This window comes from Theobroma cacao, chromosome 9, assembly GCF_000208745.1.
Source record: "Theobroma cacao cultivar B97-61/B2 chromosome 9, Criollo_cocoa_genome_V2, whole genome shotgun sequence".
Classification (NCBI taxonomy): Eukaryota; Viridiplantae; Streptophyta; class Magnoliopsida; order Malvales; family Malvaceae; genus Theobroma; species Theobroma cacao.
In genome coordinates, this window is record NC_030858.1 from 21,836,224 (window position 1) to 21,856,599 (window position 20,376).

The 20,376-nt window shown below is 35.7% G+C and overlaps 1 protein-coding gene across 1 annotated transcript; it reads left to right on the plus strand.

Annotated features, from left to right (window-relative positions):
- Window positions 19,418-19,897, plus strand: LOC108663262. The gene has a single exon (XM_018126858.1). It carries the CDS (start codon window positions 19,418-19,420, stop codon window positions 19,895-19,897), a length of 480 nt encoding a protein of 159 aa, XP_017982347.1.

Sequence of the window (20,376 nt, forward strand, 5' to 3'; positions counted from 1 at the left end):
AATGGGCTAGTTTTTATGCCTTTTTAGAAAGAAACAATAAAATAATAAAAGCATGACACATGGCATTTTCTTATTGATTCAAATTTTAAATATTTGACTTTTAATTCTTTAATTCTCCACCACACATTTCTTATGTTTATCCATTTCCATGATGAATAAAATCCCTTGGTCTTGACAAGTGTCGGGGGTGAAAATTTACCAATTTGCCATTGGGCGATAAAATTACTATTTTACCCCTATATTCCAAAAATATCGAAATTACAACTTTATCACTTATCAACCTCAAATTATACTCCAATGAGTCAGATGTGATCAATCTTGATCAAAAACTTCTTCCAATATTCCAATTTTATCCTCAAGTGGCAAAATTACCATTTTACCCCTACATAGTCAAAATTTCGATTTGACACCAAATTAATCCTCGAACTCCGAATTACCATTTTGAGTCATCCCTGGACTGTGAAACTCTTAATTTCACCTTAAAATTCCTACTTGAACTAGTCAAGGCTTAATCGACTTAATGGTACCATTAGGGTCAATATCGTTTTTTAACGATTTCTCGAACTTCCTAAATATGCAAACATTCTATTGAGCGTGTAAATGACGTCGTAATTATTTTATAGAACAGGGTTTGACAAGTTATCTTCCAATTCCTTTTGCATCTTTGTTTCTCCATATAACTCATCTAATTTTTGCCAAATTTCCTTAGCATTTTTACACATGAATACTTTATCGTATTCTGTATAATCAAGTGTACAAATGAGAGTGTGCCAGGCCTTAGAGTTGATTTGTGTTCTCCTCATTTCAACTTCTGTCCACTTATTTCTATCTTTGGGAGTTTTCTATCTTTAGAGTTCATTTCATGCTAAACTACCACGTGAGGATGAACTCAGCCAACGCCAAGGAATGGCTATATTTTCAAAATAAAAACATGATTTATGCGTACATGACTTTTTAACAGCCTTAGCGAACTTAATTGGGATAGCCCCAAGCCAAGGTATCCCTGACAACTGAGTATGAGAATGATTTTGGCACAAGCCAAGTTTTTAAGAAAGTCATAAGCCATGTTGTTTATTTTTGACACAAATGTAATGGTTTTATATGAGTTGAAATAAGTTTTAATATTATGAATTGTATTTCTCTGCATGGTGAAAAAGGAATTAAACGGTTTTTCACAGCTCCCCTATTTGTTTATCTGTGAAATGAATTTATAATTCCTCGCATATGGGGCGAGTTATGATTTGTGCATTATTTTAAATATTATTTGGTTTCGCGTGAGCTTGCTAAATTTTATTGATTTGATTCAAAAATGATTACTAATATATTTTGATGCGAACAATTTTATTACCTCGATTATTTATACTTTATAAGAAATTCTCGATTTTTATGTAAGGCACAAACCCTCGTTTGAATTGAATTGCTCTTATAATCTTGCATTTTTATATTCAACTGATCTGTCGTTTGCTTGTTTCCCAGCTATGCCCTACTCGCTGAGTTGATGATTATCACTGAGTCTATGAGACTCACACCCCTTTATTTTCCCTTTTGCAGATAAGGATCAGCCTAGCATGTAGTCAGTGACGTGTTCGGTCCACTATGAATAGGTAAAGGCATCTCATAGCATTTTATTCCGAGTCGCTTCACTGTTAGAGGTCAAGTCGTAGCATTTTATTTATTAAGTTGTAAACAAATTCTAAATTTTTATATAAGCATTAATTTGGAGATTATAGATTTTAATGCATATACTTACGAATAAAAGGAAAAAGTTTGTATTGATTTTTATATTTATGGTTCAATTTAGTATATGAAAGTATCAATATTATATGGTGATTGAATGTAGTGGATTAATGAGCAAATTCTAGACAGGCTTGTTCGAGACTTGGCAAGTCTTTTTCGGAAGTCTTGGACATCGGCAGTGACTAGGGAAAGGTCGTTGTTTCATCTCAGAGCAAATCGTCTGGGTCTGGATGTCAGAGTTCTGCGAGTAAGGACCATGCGAAGGTATATGCTTTAACATCGCAGGAGGCCCAGACATCCAATGTAGTGGTCTCAGGTACTTTTTCTAATTATGATATGAATGCACGGGTATTGTTTGATCCAGGTTCTACCCACTCTTTTGTTTTTCCATGTTTTGCACCTCGATTGGGTAAGGATCGTGTTATGAGAAAAGAACAATTAGTGGTGTCTACCCCTTTAAGGGAGGTATTTGTGGTAGAATGGGAATATAGGTGTAATACTCCGTACTTTGATATGGTGGCTAATAAAGCTTATCAGATGCCAATTGAGGTTGATTAGAATGTTTAAAAGTGATGAAAGGTGAAAAAAATAGCTTGGAGAAAAAATATGTCGCACGAGAAGAAATAATAATTAAATAATAATTTTTTTATTCAAGATGAATTAGCAGGAAAAGGTGTGATCCGAAAATGAATCAGGGTATAACAAGGTCTTTTGGGTGCCAAAGAGACAAATGGAAAATTTTGGAATAAAATAATATTTTATTTGATGTCAAAATTTTCCATGAAGGAGGAATATATGGTCAATCTAAGTGGGGGAGAAGACGAACAAGGAAATTTCAGAGAAAAATTGCATTAATGGACCCGCGTGTCTTTATTAAATAAAGATAGAACGGGTAAATAAATATTTTAAATATTATGGAGACACTGCGTAGGAGTACAAACTTTATATTTTATTTGTACATGTGTAAAAGAAGGTAATAGAAGGAAATTGGAATTTAAAAGAAGGCTGGGAGGACTAAATTGAAAGGATGGGAACGTAGGAGGGCAAACGATAATTTTCCTATCAAGCTTGGTAAAAGCTTCCTTTGGGAGCTTTGACCCTTCATCCTTATCCTTGGCTGATCCTCATCTCTTCAAGATGACATTTTTTTTCTTCTCCATCTTCTTCCTCCCATGCCATTTCCATACTTCTACCTCATTTTCACTTTACCCCATGCAATTGAAGAGAAAAATAAAGAGAATCGGCTAAGGAAAGAAAGGAGAGAAAGGTGGAAGGCTTGGGTAGTAAGTGATTCAAGAGAAATTGAAGAAATATCAAGTGGGTCTCAAGATTCAAGAAACATAAGGTAAGGATCTTGTGTAAGTTCATGGTTGGTTAAATCCTTGGAAAAAATAATGTGTGAATCATTTTGTGGTAGCTATGGTGACCATGGGTGTGAGGAAATTATGAATTTTGTTGGGCGAAATCCAAGCTAAAACCAAGTGGTAAGCTTAATGCTACAATTTAAAGCTTATGATTGGTTTAATATTATGAGATGATTGCATACATATGTAGTGCTATTGTGATGTCATGGATATGGTTGGAAGGCAATTATATTAATTGAAAGTTTGGTGTGTAGATATGTGTTGCTAAGAAAGGTTTCAAAAGGTTATGAATGTTGGTGTACATGAATGAATATTAATGCTATGCTTGGTGGCAACATGTAAATGAGGCTGGTGGTACATGTAGACTTAGAAAATGTTTGATTGAAGTAAATTTATAGTTGCTGCCATATGTTAAGTAATTGTTGTAGAAATGATGGATAAACTTGATAACTATCCTTAGACAAGATTTATATATGTGCTAGAGTCATAAATAAGTTACCGGTATCCATAATCTAAAGAATTACGCAAGTAAAGGATAAAGGCCACTTTGGTAAAGAATGTGTCAAGATATAAGTTAGTTGAATGAGGATTCATGATTGAAGGAAAAAGAGAAGTAGAAATGAGGTACGCTAAAGATATTGAATTTGAATTGTTGCTAGGAAGTACAAGAGTAAAGGTAGTGTCCTATGGTGGCATGCCAAAGGAAATAACAAGCGATCGGCAAGTCAAAATAACTAGATACGCCTTTGAACTAATAGCGATGTAACATCCCACTATCGTAAGGTGAGTGAACTTGCATTAAAATGTTTAGGGATAAATTCATATGTGTTTAATTGAACCACCTGAAATGTTTTATCGGACTTTTCTTAAGAACATGCATGGGAACAAGCCCTTGATGAAATGTTTTTATGTGGTAAAATATGTGATATAATGAAATCATGTGTTCCCATATTATGTGGATATGTATGTTATGTTTTGAGTGATAATGTTGTATAATAACTACAACCATACACGTGCGGTCTGGGAGTACACGTGACGGTGCCGGTGGTGTACTGTGTGAAAGTGCACATGTTGGTAATGATGTGGGCGGGAGTGCGTGTGATGATATTGAAATGTTCGTGTAGGGAGTGCACAAGATGATATTGAAATGTTCGTGTAGGGAGTGCACATGATGATATTTCCTTGTGCATGTCGGGAGTGCACATGAACTGAGTAAGGCGACAGTGGTGTATGTATATATATATGTGCTATAGACAAGTTATGAAAATAAAAATGTGACTATACTATATGCTAGAGAATGCCTTTCCGCTGCAGTGAGATTCACTCTGCTATGCTTACCTTGCTTGAATTTCCTAAATGTTTTAAAATGAGTTGAAAAACAACACGACATCGAGTTTTGTTGATAATACATAAAACTGCATTGTTTTTACACAAGTGCATCATGTTTTCGAAAAGCTCTCCGTATCGTTTTCTTGTTTCCTTCTTGTGTTCACTCACTAGGTTTATACTCATTCTTTTTAAACTTCATGTTTTAGGTTTTTTGAATTGAAGTAAATTGGATCCTAGATGGAGGTGCTCCTTCTCATCCATTTTCGGTAGGTTTGTGATGACACTAAATGTTAGCACCCACGCTCGGAGTCACTTCGCTGATGGTCTAGGTCTTTGTATGTGTATATGTATACTTGCTGTGAATTACTGAGATTCATTTGCAAACTATCAATGTATATTTTGATCAATGATGCCATTATGAGCATATACATGGGTTTTATGAATTATTTCCAAAGAATTACTATTTGAACATAATGAATTATATATCTAAAAAAGATACGGATGATAGATGGACTAATGTACGGGTTCACATGGAAAGGCTTGCTAGGGCCTAGTGGGCTATGCCTATTGGGCCCTTGCGCAGATCATGGCTCGGGAATTAGGCTATGACAAAGGTGGTATCAGAGCTCTAGGTTTGGTTGAGTCGTAGGGATTCTTGTGTTTGTCAGCAGAGTTGTTGGAGTCTGTGTAGAGTCTTGTCCTTAAATTGTGGGTGCGCAACACAAGTTAAGGACTACAAGCTACATTGGCCTCTAATTCATTAGAAAGCTACCTATTCCTATGATGCATAAATGACTAAGCAATTGATGCTTGGTTGCGTATAGGTTTGGAGGTGCGCTTGTTGCACACGCCATGTCTAGAAGCAACGATAGTTTGAATACCTTTCATAGTACTAGTGAGGGATCTCTATATTCCACTGCTAGGAGCCAATGGCACCCCTGATCCAAGGTGTCAGGAAAATGGCTAGTCCCAGATTCCTATTGGATGGATCCCACAAGATTTGGAAATATTGTTTTGGAGTAGGGAAATCCTGGAAAGTAGTAAGAGCTCTGAAAGTGAGGTACGCACTAAGATTTAAGAAGGCATAAAAAGTTTCTTTTTGGAAATGTTTGAGGAAAAGATAAAAAAGGCAATGGCAAGGGGTTATCATCCAAGCAAGGTGTTAGGTGTCCGAGACTTTCCTCCTGGTTGTGGAATAGGTGCTACGCCTTTGAGTAGGAAGGAATACATAAGAATACAGCAAGCTTAGATTAAGGATAAAATAAAGAAATCTCAAGAAGACGAAGAGGATCTGGGAGAGGATCCGTCGACGTGTCTAGATCATGGCAATGATAATCATAAGGGCACTTAATACTTTCGTTGAATTGCGTATTACTTTAAGTATGGGTAAATGCGGTGTAAATTAAGTAGTAGTAGTTATTTGTACAAAAGACTTAAGAGTTTGGTTTTAATTTTCGTGTGATTCAAATGGATTGTGAAGTAGCTGTTTAAATGACTTGGTGCATATGGGAATCTTTTGGTTTGATAGAGGTGGACTAGCAATAAAATCATTGAGGAAGGATATGCACCCTAGTGGCGTGATTAGTCGCCTTAGGCAATTATTGAAGGTTGATGTAGAAAGCCATTAATGATTCAAGCAACTACCGGACTTGATGATAAATGTGTTTTGCAATACTATGAAATGGTTACCAATAAACATGATGGACTTTGGAGTGGTAACCCTAGATTTTTTTAACAAGGTATAAAATGCCATTTGAATTGATTGCGTTTATTAGAAATTATCATTTATCATGGTATAAGGGTTTTTGGCATGATTTCGAATATGAAAATAAATAAATAAAGTCCTAGTTCATGGGGCAAGTTGTATCGAAGACATTGACTTTCGAGTAAACACATTGAACCGGGGGACAACGTTAGGATAAGAGAGTTCAATGTGTCGTAATTGTATGGGATATCATGAGATAGCATGGTAAGGCCAACAATCAATCGTAGGATTATGGATGTCATGACCTAAATTTCAGGCCATGACTGGCACATAGGCCCAATGGACATAGCTCACTAAGCCCAAGTAAGCCTATTTACATGATCTGTTCATTACTCCATCAAAATTTCTGAAGTCATATTTCATAACTTTGAATCAAAATAATACTAAACATTGCCAACTCATAGTGGCATATCGATCAAGTATATATATATATATATATATATACATTGTTTATAACATGTATCTTAATAATTTACATCAGGGTTGTCTATACATCTCAAAAAGAAGACTCGATTTCCAGCGGAGTAACCATAGCGAAGGTGCAGCTACTGAATGCCATTAATACCTACCAAAAGATGGATACAAGTCTACGAGGGCACCTCGTCCTAGTTACTGGTTGCCTCTTGATCTAAAAACATGAAGTTGAAAACGGTGAGTATAAACCCAGTGAGTGAAGAAGAAAGGGAACAAGCAAACATTAAGGAATGTTTAACGAAATCATGATGCATTCATTTTTCAAAACAATGCAATTTGTTTTAGTTCTTATTAAAACCCCTCATGTAAACCCTACATGAGTAAATCGCTTTATGAAAAGGGTCCATGCTCAACAAAGGATTTGGAGAGTGAAAACTTTAATAGCATTCATGCGAATCAGGTCAAATAAACGACAGGTCCTAGCTGCAGCGGAAAGGCATTCTTGCTACAGCGACACTTGACTTAAATTTTCAACTAGCCGAGGGTTTCTTAACTGGCCGAGGGTTTCTCACCAAACTTCCTCATTTTAAACTTAATTCATTTATTCCTTAATGCTTGAAGTCCATGCTCAATTATGGTATCATATAAATGAAAAATAGGGTAGCAACCGAACCAAATGAGGAGCAAAATAGAAAATTTTTTGCTGCAGCGAAATTTTTGGTCACAAAACAGAAAGTTTCTAGCTGCAGCGAGAATCAATCTCGCTGTAGCGAGGAGCTATAGTAACTTTCTCGCTACAGCGAGAATGCATTCTCGCTGTAGCGGGATTTCGGCCAGCAGCACCCCTCTAAACTCGAGAGTTTCTCACTACAGCGAGATTCAATCTCGTTGTAGCGAGAAACAGGGCATTAGTAAAAAATCCCCATTTCCCTCAAGCAAAGGCCATCCTGTTCACATGACCAACAGGACATGAAACTCATAATTTCTCGAAGTTTAACATGTCAAATTTCGCATGCATTTCAACCATTTTCATATTCATGAACTTTCTGTAACACACATATCTATACATGTATATATATATATATATATATTCATCATCATGCACACTCTCCCATCGTCATCAGCTCATGTGCACTCCCCACTAGCACATGGCTGGGTCATCATCTGCTTATGTGCACTCCTACTCACACATAGCCGGGTCATCATCGGCTTATGTACACTCTTACTCGCACATAGCCGGGTCCACATCAACATACAAAGAAGGACCCAATGCATATCATACATATTATCATATTGTGATAACACATAAACCATTGTATAGCACATTTTCACAATACAAAATCACTTCACCAAAGGCTTGTTCCCAAGGTACATTTTCAAAAGAAAACTCGATAAAATCTTTCAAATATTTGTATAATTGCATTCACATTCCCAAAACAAATTTTGAAATGCAAGTCCACTCACCGATATGTTGTTGGGCCTTTAATCGACTCTAACTTCCCTAATGGTCCAAATGGGGAGATAGAGGTTCGTTGGAACCTACCATTACATTAGCATCACCATTATGTCAATTCACATACTTATAGATTCTAAAAGCTATTTCTTGGCTAGCTTCCAATTGCCATTTAAATGGCCATCTATATTCACTACCTTAACCACTCTAAAATGAATAAACATCCTACTATAAAACATTCAGAAGCCTAATCATTAGCCACCCTCAACATTTAAAATCAACTTTAATTTACTGCTCACCTTGATAGCCTTGAAATTTTGAAATTCTTTCTAATAGTTTTCCAAGCTATTATAAGGGCTTTCTTTCTCTTTCTCTCTCTAAACACCTAGCTAGTGAGAGAAAGTATGGAAGTGGGATTTTTTTTAAGGGTTTTAAAGTGAGAGAATGGCAGAGCACAAGGGTTTGTGGAAAGGGTGCACCAAAAGCATGAAATTTGGAGCTATTTGAGGAAGGTTGTTGAGCTTTTTTATCAAGCTTTCATGGAGGTTGGGAAGCAACATGAAAGAGAAGAAGACAAAGAAGAAAAGCTGTTGGAGAATGTAGAACTTGCTGGAAGAAACATATATTTATAGCCCATGCTTATCCACTCTACTTAAATTACCAAAATGCCCTTCCACAAATTAGTTTATTCTCCTTCAATCTTTTATGCAATCTTTTTACTCTTTTGACACTGGGACAAGGTCCATAATGGTCTAGAAATGCTCGAGTTCATGAAAACTTAAAAATTTTTACTCGATGTGAAAAATGACCAATTTGCCCTTATTGTGAAAATTATTGAAACTTCTAGTTTTCTTCTTGTTTTCATCATTACACATCATTTATGTGGTCTTATGCCTATTTAGACCTTAAAATATAATAAAAATTTCTTTTGGGAGCTTATTAGAGAAATTGAAGAAACTACCTCTAGCCCGTGTTATGGAGTCTATTCCTAGTTACAAGCCTATAGAGGTTGAGGTCTCACAGTGGAAACTGGAATTCTTAATTATAATAAAATTTTGAAAGGATGTGAGAGAAATCCATGAGATTGTAGATGATACTTTGGATGGTTAACGTGCTTAATGTCGAGGATTGTAAACTTAAGTATTAAAGGAATTGTAACCCGATATTCTTATGGATGAGAAATGTTAAGGGTATATGTTGGATAAACAGAAAAAGGGTCAAAAAAGATAATTCATTGGTCAAGTGTCTGTAGTGTGTAGGTAGGTCTTAAGAAGTTGTGCAATGCACAAAAGAAGAAAAAGGTATGTAAGTATTTTAAATTGTTTGTTATGAAGTATGATTGATGGTAAGAATGGAAGCACAAGGTGCCATGACATTCTAAAATGATAATTTGGCACAAATATAGAGCATTGGGGGTAAATGATGGAACTTGAGAAAGATGAATTCTTGATTAGTAAGGATTGTGAGTATAAGGTGTCGAAAAGATGAACTATTTTCATGGTCATTTGTATTGAAATGTCAATAAACTATTTGAGTTACAAGACAAGAGAAACAATTAATTATGGATGATAAGAATTGTGGGATGTCATAAATAATGAATAATTATGTGTGTGGTGCTGTATATATATCTTGTGAAGTCATTACACTATATGGAGAGGATGGTCCTAAGGTGGGACTTAATGATTGATGATGAGTGTTAAAGGATAATATGAGTTTAAAGTATTGACTTGGCCTAACACATATGATAAGCACTATGAAGATACACATGCTTATGGAAATTATGGTAAAAGCTTAAAGGAAAGCCATATGGTTGAGGAGGATTGAAGTAGTAACTTTGAAGATAAGAGAACTTCCTTGTGGAAGAAGTTTCTGGCAGTTGCACCTTCTTAACACTAACTGTCCAGTGCCACAATGCTCGGAACATCTCATACGTATGAGCAAGAGGTTGTAACTTGATCCCTAGGAACTCTCGCATGTGAATAGTGGTGAAGCATGACTCTCTACCCAGGGGCTTATAGAGGAAAAGGCTATCCGGAGAGGTGGAGCCACCCTATGAGTGCTCTGATAGGTACCCTTTGTTGTCACCTGCGAAGGAGGAAAGGGCTACCCAAAAAAGTGGAGCTGCCCCTAGTGACAAAGTTGGTATCAGAGTCCTTGATATTGAGCATTGTTATTCAGAGATTTAAATGAATTGGAGAATGATACATGAATTGAAAAGTTACTTTATTGCCTTATATATAATGGCATGTAAGTGAAATTGAAGATGGAAAGTCTTTGAGATAAGCTACGATGTAAAGAATCGAGAGAAATATTAAGTTGATTAAAGATGGATAATAGTACTTTCGAATATTTTACCTGTATGATGAGGTAATGTGGTATTTGGAATTGTCGAAGAGCCTAATGGCTAAACCATGGGTTACGTGGTCACATGATGTGAGTTTAAAAAAAATTTTGCGTGATGTGCACATAACTCCCATAAATCTAAATTTTAAGTGACTAACTAATATCGGGATGAATAAGGATATATATGATGGAAGTATATATGGTAAATGAGATACGAAGATGAATCTTAGGAATTGTGATATTGCATAAGAGGCAAGGATGAATCAAAGGAAACCTTTGAAGGATCAATAAGATCGTAAAGCATATGCGGATACAGAATTGTAATTGGATGAAATGATATTTAACGATTGAAATGTGGTTAATGACATTGTGATACAAGGATACATAATATGATGAAACTTATGTATATGGTTGGAAATGATAAGAGAAAAGCTTAAGTTTGTAAGTATGTAAAGTTATGCATCGGCATAATGTGAGTGCATGTGGACAAAATGAGAGATAACATATGATAGAATGTAAGCTGAATGATAATTTAAATGTCCAAAGAGTAATCTAGGAATTGATTATATTTGGATGTTCGTGGACTAACTATGATCTATGGATATGAAGTGGAAGGATAAATTAGACATGTCAAAATTTAGGAAAGTAAAAAGGGGGTAATACGATCGAGATGAAAGAGCAAAGGAAGTGTTATTTCATGGTTATGCTAAGCTTTCTATGTGGCAATAGAGCCACAGATGGAGAATAAACGGTGGTAGCATTATAATGTGAGTATTTGGAGGAATTGAGTAAGACAGATAAAAAAAAATCTAATTTTGTTAAGGATGGTCAAAAAGTTCTGAGTTATAATGATAATGACATATTTTAAGACATGAAAGACTAGAATTAATGAAAAGAATTTGATGATGAATGGATAAAGATAAAGATTTACAAGTGAGTTGCTTTTCGTAAGATTTAGATCGCAATGAATTAAGGATAATGTAGAAGCATGAATGTTGGAACGCACAATGTAATAGAAAAACTAAGAAAATTTAAAGTGCCTAGAACCAAAGTAAACATGAAGTATTTAGGAATAATTGAAGGCATTAACCTCCCCTAACGTTCAGAGTACGTACAGGAATGAATATGGCATGTTTATAATGCTGTAAGCTATATAATAGTGTATGGGGATAAGATGAATGAATGAATGTCGAGAAGTTCGACAAGGAATGAAGTAATAAGATGGTGATTATGTATATATAAGTAACTATAAGATGTGATCGAAATAGGTACGATTAAGATGGAGTTATGGTTCAAATTTAATGATAGTGATAAAGGCATACTCAGTGTCTCAATATAAGAGATAATGATTGTGAAGGGTACTGCTGATCTAATTCTAAAGGATGATAATGACATAAGTGAAGTATTCTAGTCGAACTGGAGATGAATGAGGTGACTAAACCAAAATTCCCTATAAAGTGAGAAATGGAATAAGATCATATAGTGAGATTGATAATCTGACACTGACGTGAATTCGAGGACGAATTCTATTTAAGTGTGGGAGACTGTAATACCCTGTACTTTGATATGGTGGCTAATAAAGCTTATAAGATGCCAATTGAGGTTGATTAGAATGTTTAAAAGTGATGAAAGTTGAAATGAATAAGTTAGAGAAAAAATATGCCACACGCGAAGAAATAATAATCAAATAATAATATTTTTATTAAGGATGAATTAGTGAGAAAAAAGTGATTCAGAAGTGAATCGAGTTATAACAAGGTATTTTGGGTGCCAAGGAGACAAGTGAAAAATTTTGGAATAAAATAATATTGAAATATTAATATTTTGTTAAGTGTCGAAATTTTCCATGAAGAAGGAATATATGGTCAATCTAAGTGGGGGAGAAGACGAACGAGGAAATTTCAGAGAAAAATGGTGTTAATGGGGCCCGCGTGTCTTTATTAAATAAAGATAGCGCGGGTAAATAAATATTTGAAATATTATAAGGACACTGCGTTGTAGTACAAAATTTTTATTTCCTTTGTACATGTGTAAAAGAAGATAATAGAAGAAAATTAGAATTTAGAAGAGGGTTGGGAGGACTAAATTGAAAGGATGGGAACCTAGGAGGGCAAAACCATAATTTTCCTATCAAGCTTGGTCAAAGCTTCCTTTGGAAGCTTTGACCCTTCATCCTTATCCTTGGCTGATCCTCATCTCTTCAAGATGATGTTTTTTTCTTCTCCATCTTCTTCCTCCCATGCCATTTCCATACTTCCACCCCATTTTCAATTTACCCCAAGCAATTGAAGAGAAAAATAGAAAGAATTGGCTAAGGAAAGAAAGGAGAAAAAGGTAGAAGGCTTGGGTAGTAACTGATCCAAGAGAAATTAAATAAATATCAAGTGGGTCTCAAGATTCAAGAAACATAAGGTAAGGATTTTGCGTTTTAAGTTCATGGTTGGTTAAATCATTGGAAAAAATGATGTGTAAATCATTTTGTGGCAGCTATGGTGACCATGGGTGTGAGGAAATTATAAATTTTGTGGCAGCTATGGTGACCATTGGTGTGAGGTAATTATGACTTTTGTTGGGTGAAATTCAAGGTAAAACCAAGTGGTAAGCTTGATTCTACAATTTGAAGCTTATGATTGGTTCAATATTGTGAGAATGATTGTGTACATATGTAGTGTTATTGTGATGTCATGGATATGGTTGGAAGGCATTAATATTAATTGGAAGTTTGGTGTGTTGATATGTGTTGTTAAGAAAGATTTAAAAGGTTATGGATGCTGGTGTGCATGAATGAATATTAATGTTATGCTTGGTGGCAACATGTAAATGAGGCTGGTGGAACATGTAGACTTAGAAAATGTTTGATGGAAGTAAATTTATAGTTGCAACCATATGTTAGGTAATTGTTGTAGAAATGATGGATAAACTTGATAAATATCCTTAGACAAGATTTATATATGTGTTACAGTCATAAATAAGCTGCCGATATCCATAATCTAAAGAATTACGCAAGTAAAGGATAAAAGCCACTTTGGTAAATAATGTGTCTATATATAAGTTAATTGAATGAGGATTCATGATTGAAGGAAAAAGAGAAGTAGAAATGAGGTATACTAAAGATATTGAATTTGAATTGTTGCTAGGAAGTATAAGAGTATAGGTAATGTACTGTGGTGGCGTGCCGAAGGAAATAACGAGCGACCGGCAAGTCGAAATAACTAGATACGCCTTTGAACTAATATCGATGTAAAATCCCACTATCGTAAGGTGAGTGAACTTGCATTAAAATGTTTAGGGATAAATTCATATGTGTTTAATTGAGCCACCTGAAATGTTTTATCAGACTTTTCTTTAAAACGTGCATGGGAACAAGCCCTTGATGAAATGTTTTTATGTGGTAAAATATGTGATATAATGAAACCATTTGTTCCCATATTATATGGATATGTATGTTATGTTTTGAGTGATAATGTTGTATAATAGCTATAACCGTGCACGTGCGGTGTGGGAGTGCACGTGACCGTGCTGGTGGTGTACGGTGTGGAAGTGCACATGCCGGTAATGATGTAGGCGGGAGTGCATGTGATGCTATTCAAATGTGCGTGTAGGGAGTGCACATGATGATATTAAAATGTTCATGTAGGGAGTGCACATGATGATATTTCTTTGTGCGTGTAGGGAGTGCACGTGAGCTAAGTAAGGTGGCGGTGGTGTACATGTATATATATATATATATTTGTGATATAGACAAGTTATAAAAATAAAAATGTGATTTTATTATATGCTAAAGTGCCTTTCTGCTGCAGCGAGATTCACCCTGCTATGCTTACCTTGCTTGAATTTTCCAAATGTTTTAAAATGAGTTGAAAAACAACACGGCATCGAGTTTTGTTGATAATATATAAAATCGCATTGTTTTTACACAAGTGCATCATGTTTTTGAAAAGCTCTCCATATCGTTTGCTTGTTCCCTTCTTATGTTCACTCACTGGGTTTATACTCATTCTTTTTAAACTTCATGTTTTAGGTTCTCTGAATTGAAGTAAATTGGATCCTAGATCGAGGTGCTCCTTCTCATTCATTTTGGGTAGGTTTGCCATGACACTAAAAGTTAGCACCACACCCAGAGTCACTCCGCTGACGGTCGAAGTCCTTATATGTGTATATGTATACTTGCTATGAATTCTCAAGATTCATTTACAAACTATCTATGTATATTTTGATCAATGATGCCACTATAAGTATATACATGGGTTTTATGAATTATTTCCAAAGAATTACCATTTGAACATAATGAATTATAGATCTGAAAGAGATACGGATGATAAATGGACTAATGTACGGGTTCACATGGAAAGGCTTGCTAAGGCCTAGTGGGCTATACATATTGGGCCCTTGCACCGATCATGGCCAGGGAATTGGGCTGTGATAATAGGTTTTGTGTAGTTCGAGTCAAGGATAGAGACACTTTGGTCAATCGAGTGGTATTAGACACCTTAGATTTTGATGTGATTTTGGGAATGGATTGGCTGTCGCCCTGCCATGCCAGTGTGGATTGTTATCATAAACTGGTTAGATTTGATTTTTTGAATGAGCCATTATTAAGTATTCTAGGGGATAGGAGCAATGCTCCAACCAATTTGATATCTGTCATGGCTACAAAAAGGCTATTAAGATAAGGTCATCCGGTTACTTGGCTATTGTGAGAGATACCCAAGTGAAGGTCAGAGATATAAACCAAGTGTCAGTAGTGACTGAGTTTATAGATGTATTTCTAGGCGAACTACTAGGTTTGCCTCCCGAGCGGGAGATTGAATTTTGTATAGACTTGATTTCGAACACTCGATCCATGTCCATACCCTAATATTGAATGGCACCTGCAGAGCTTAAGGAACTTAAGGATCAGTTAAAAGATTTGTTAGATAAAGGCTTCATTTGCCCCAACGTCTCACCATGGGGAGTATCGGTGCTATTTGTAAAGAAGAAAGATGGGTCACTTGGACTGTGTATCGACTACCGACAGCTTAATAAAGTAACGGTGAAAAATAGGTAACCCCTTCTGAGAATAGATGATTTATTTGACCAACTACAAGGAGCACAATGTTTTTCTAAGATAGATTTGCGATCTGGGTACCATCAGTTAAGGATCAAGAATGAAGACATACCAAAGACTGCATTTCGAACAAGATATGGGCACTATGAGTTTTTAATGATGTCATTTGGGCTAACGAATGCCCCTACAACCTTTATGCATTTGATGAACTGAGTGTTCAAACCTTATTTGGACAAATTTGTGGTGGTATTTATTGATGATATCTTGATATACTCCAGGAGCAGAGAGGAGCATGAGCAACACCTTAAGATAGTGCTCCAAACTTTGAGGGAACATCAATTGTATGCCAAGTTCTCCAAGTGTGAGTTTTGGCTCGAAAATGTTGGATTCTTAGGACATGTGGTCTCTAAGGATGGAGTGCAAGTCAACCCAAAGAAAGTTGAGGCAGTGGAAAAGTGGCGAAGGCCCACATCAATTATAGAGATTAGGAGTTTTCTGAGGTTGGCCAGCTATTATCATTGTTTTGTGAAAGATTTCTCCAAAATAGTTGCTCTTTTGACAAGGCTGACACATAAGGATACAAAATTTCTGTGGTCAGATGCTTATGAGGATAGCTTTGAGAAGCTTAAGGCTTGTCTCACCACTGCTCCCGTATTAAGCCTACCGCAAGGTACAGGGGGTTATACGGTATTTTGTGATGCATCATGAGTTGGTTTAGGGTGTGTATTAATGCAGCATGGCAAAATGATTGCATATGCATCAAGACAACTTAAAAGACATGAGAAAAATTACCCCGCACACGATTTGGAGATGGCAGCAATTGTGTTTGCCTTAAAGATATGGAGACATTACAGATCACAAGTGTCATGACCCGGTACTCTCCTCGAGCCCGTGACAACCGTCGCGATGTTTCGATAGACATTCATTACCCAGAATGTCAACTGAAACCCCGCAAGGCTTTAATATCAGTTTTCGCATATCCCCTGTGAGCAACAGTTGTTAAGTATCATGTTTTGAGAGATTATAAACTATTTCCAAATCAAAACAATAGAAAAATAATTTTACGCTCGCAGGGGCATTTTGGTCATTTTTCTTCGAAAGTCTCGAAACCAGCTAAAAATGTAGTATGCGAGTGGAAAACACATATTTCATAATCAAAAATAAGTTTAGATGTCTAAAACATTCATTTAAAGTGAAATTATAACTATTTGAATATAATAAAAATATTCAATAAAATATTCTATTTTCTTATAAAACAATATTTATAGAGTTATCGGTAAATAATTTTTATAGCGTAAAAGCTATATAAATTCATACGTACTGTAATACAAATAGTCAAGATATGTAATTTAATTTACAATGACATGTGGGCCCCCAAATGACTAAGAGTAATGAAGGCTATGAACCTACAGTTTTTGAGGATGCAAGTCAAACTGTAGCCCTCAAAAAAATGAGCTATCTACCGATTATCCTTAGCCTGAAATGGGTGAAGAAAAGGGTGGTGAGATTATATAATCCCAGTGAGTAAACAAATACCATCTAAAATATCTAAAGCTGAGTAAATGGAGACAGATAAAATAGTTTAACATATTGTAATTCATCACCTTTCAACTCATTTCAACCAAATAAAATCAATTCATATAAATCGAGTAATCAACATGGCTTATGAATTTCTTAAAACTTTGACTCATGCCAAAATCATTCTCATACTCAGTTATCAGGGATACCTTGGCCGAGGGCTATCCCAACCAAGTACGCCAAGGCTATTCAAAAGTTATGTACGCATAAATCATGTTTTTATTTTGAAAATATAGTCGTTCCTTGGCGTTGGCTGAGTTCACCCTCACGTGGTGGTTTAGCATGAAGTGAACTCCAAAGTGTTAACCTCAGGAGTTATCCATCCACGCCTCTCATACTGAGGTTTGAATATAATAGGGTTATCGTGCCTTCTTTAATAGGCTGGTCCATGGAACCCATCCACTGTAGCGACTAATCAATAACCCACCAATTCAATAAAATTCAATAACATGACATGACAATTTTATCATTATCCAGCCTATCAAGGCAAACAACAGTTTATACATTTTCAACACAAATACCAATGCAACCATTTATGCCAATATTATCATAAGCCATTCAATTCAAACCATGATTTATAACACAACAATTAGTCTCCAATTACTCCATTTTCAAAACCATCTTTTAATTTCAAGACAATTTTATAAAATCATTTCATTTAAACACATTTTGTTTATAAAGCATAAAGATTTACTATTTAAACTCATTTTCCATAAAATAAAAAAATCGGATAAAAACCACTTTAGGTAATTAAGATGATAGTAAGGTTACTCACTATTTCGGGAGTCGAATTTCGAGTACTCCGATTCTTGATCCTCAAGTACTATCTCTTTACTTTTGCCAGAATTCTCACCACCTAGACATAATGCACAATAAGCCATTTACTACATTTGTGCTAAATTGTTATAAAACCAATTCAGGCTCTATACTAATGCATGAAATGGGATGTAAAATACTCGGGTAACTATCTAAATATGGTGTTCAATATAAATTCAATTATGTACCTAAATAAAACGGTATTGGCCTAATTCGATCTATCACCCGATTAATTGGCCAATACGTCCAATTCAACTCCAAATAATTCAATTTTTCTCCCAATACTCCAAATCATCAAACACAAATTAAATAACTTGAAATATGGCAAAATCATCCTCACATTTTCTCTTGGAAAATTCGGCCATGGTGGGTGCATCAACACTATGATTTTTCCTACTTGATTCTCACACCATAAATCACTAATTCCTAACCAAATCACTTGAAATAGAATCAAAATCATCCTCAATATTCCACATGGAGAATTTGGCCAATGATGGGTGATGGAAGAACATGAATTTTTCTTACTTGATTTTCATGCTACACATCACCAATCAACTAAAAACACTAAAATACATTGAAATCTAACCAAATCAAGCATCAAAACCTCTCTCTAAGTGTTCAGCCAGCAAGATACCTATCATGAAATCATGTGATTCAACCATGGAAAATGCAAAAGAATGTATGGGAAAGGTAGATCACAAGTCAAAATCAAGAAATTTTACCTTCAATTGCTTGATTGCTTGAAATCCACCAATTTTCTCTTGAATTTTCACCCTACAGTTCTTGTTCTTTCTTTTCTTCCTTTGTTCTTGCTTTGGCTGGCCATATGAAGAGAAATGGGCTGATTCTGTGCTGATTTTTAAGCCAAATAATAAATGGATGAAAATTTAACACATGTCACCATTCCATTGGTCCATGTGTCATACTTACCCATTAAGCAATCTCTCTCCACCACTTAAATTTCCTCAATTATCCATAATAATATTGGGTAAAATCCATGTGCTGGACAAGTGTTGGGCGGTGTAAAATTATAATTTTACCCTTATGCTCTAAAAAATACCGGAATTAAAATTTTTCACTTCTCAAACTCAAATTATGTTTTAAATAGTCAATCTTGATCAAAAATTCTTCCAACATTCCAATTTTAACCTCAGGTGGCAAAATGACCATTTTGCCCTTAGATCATGAAAATTCCAATTTGACTCCAAATTGGTTCTCGAACTTCGAATGGCCATTTTAAGTCATTCTGGGGTTTTAGAATTCTCAATTTCATCTTACAATCTCTATTTGGACTAGTTCGAGGCTTAATTCAACTTAATTGTACCATTTGGTACAATATTGTCCTTAACGATTTCCAAGGTACCCAAGTAAGTAAACATATTATCGAGTTGGGCTTAACAACAAAAGCTTAAAGTACATATTTTAGCAGAGGGATCTTAACTTGTGGCAACATAGATGGATGGAGTTGCTTAAGGATTATGATTGTACTATTCTCTATCATCCTAGTAAGCTAAATGTAATGGTGAATGCCCTAAGTCAAAAATCCATTGGGGAGTCTAGCACATATATCTATGGATAGGAGATCTTTGATTCAGGAGATGCATGGCTTAGGAGATATGGGTGTGCATTTTGAATTTTCAAGGACAAATGCATTGTTCACACATTTTAGGGTTAGACCTATTTTAATAGACCGAATTAAAGCTACACAAAGGAAATATGAGTTTGTGGCCAAGGCCTTAGAGGACCCTCAGGGAAGGAAGGGAAAAATGTTTACTAAAGGTATAAATGGTGTATTGAGGTATGGAACCAGACTTTATGTGCCCAACAGTGATGGATTGAGGAGAAAAATACTAAAAGAGGCGCATATGGCAGCGTGCGTGGTACATCCAAGAGCTACAAAGATGTATCAAGATTTAAGGGAGTTATACTGGTGGGAAAGACTTAAGAAATATGTAGCTGAGTTTGTTGCTAAGTGCCTAGTTCGTCAACAAGTTAAAGTAGAGCACCAAAGGCCCGTAAGACTACTACAACCATTACCGGTGCACGAATGAAAGTGAGAGCATGTTACAATGGACTTCGTAACGAGCTTACCTCGAAATAACGAGGGCTAAGACTCGATTTTGGATTATAGTAGATCGGTTAACGAAGTCAACTCATTTTCTTCCAGTTAAAACTACTTACGAGGCTACCCAATACTCTCGAGTTTATGTGGACGAGATAGTTTGATTGCATAGTATTCCCATTTCTATAGTATCTAACAGAGGGAAACAGTTCACCAGTAGGTTATAGGGAAAGTTGCAAGAAGCTCTGGGCACTAAGTTAGATTTTAGCACAGCTTTCCACACTCAGACTGATGGATAGTCTGAACGAACAATATAGACATTGGAAGATATGCTGAGGGTGTGTGTAATAGACCTCAGGTTCAGGTGGGATCAGTATTTACCCTTAGTAGAGTTTGCTTACAACAATAGCTTCCAAGCTAGCATCCAAATGGCACCATTTGAGGCATTATATGGATGAAGATGCAGGG

Bases quoted from the DNA above. Each gene is read 5' to 3' on its own strand.
- LOC108663262 (XM_018126858.1), top strand. From the start codon at position 19,418: ATGGATAGGAGATCTTTGATTCAGGAGATGCATGGCTTAGGAGATATG.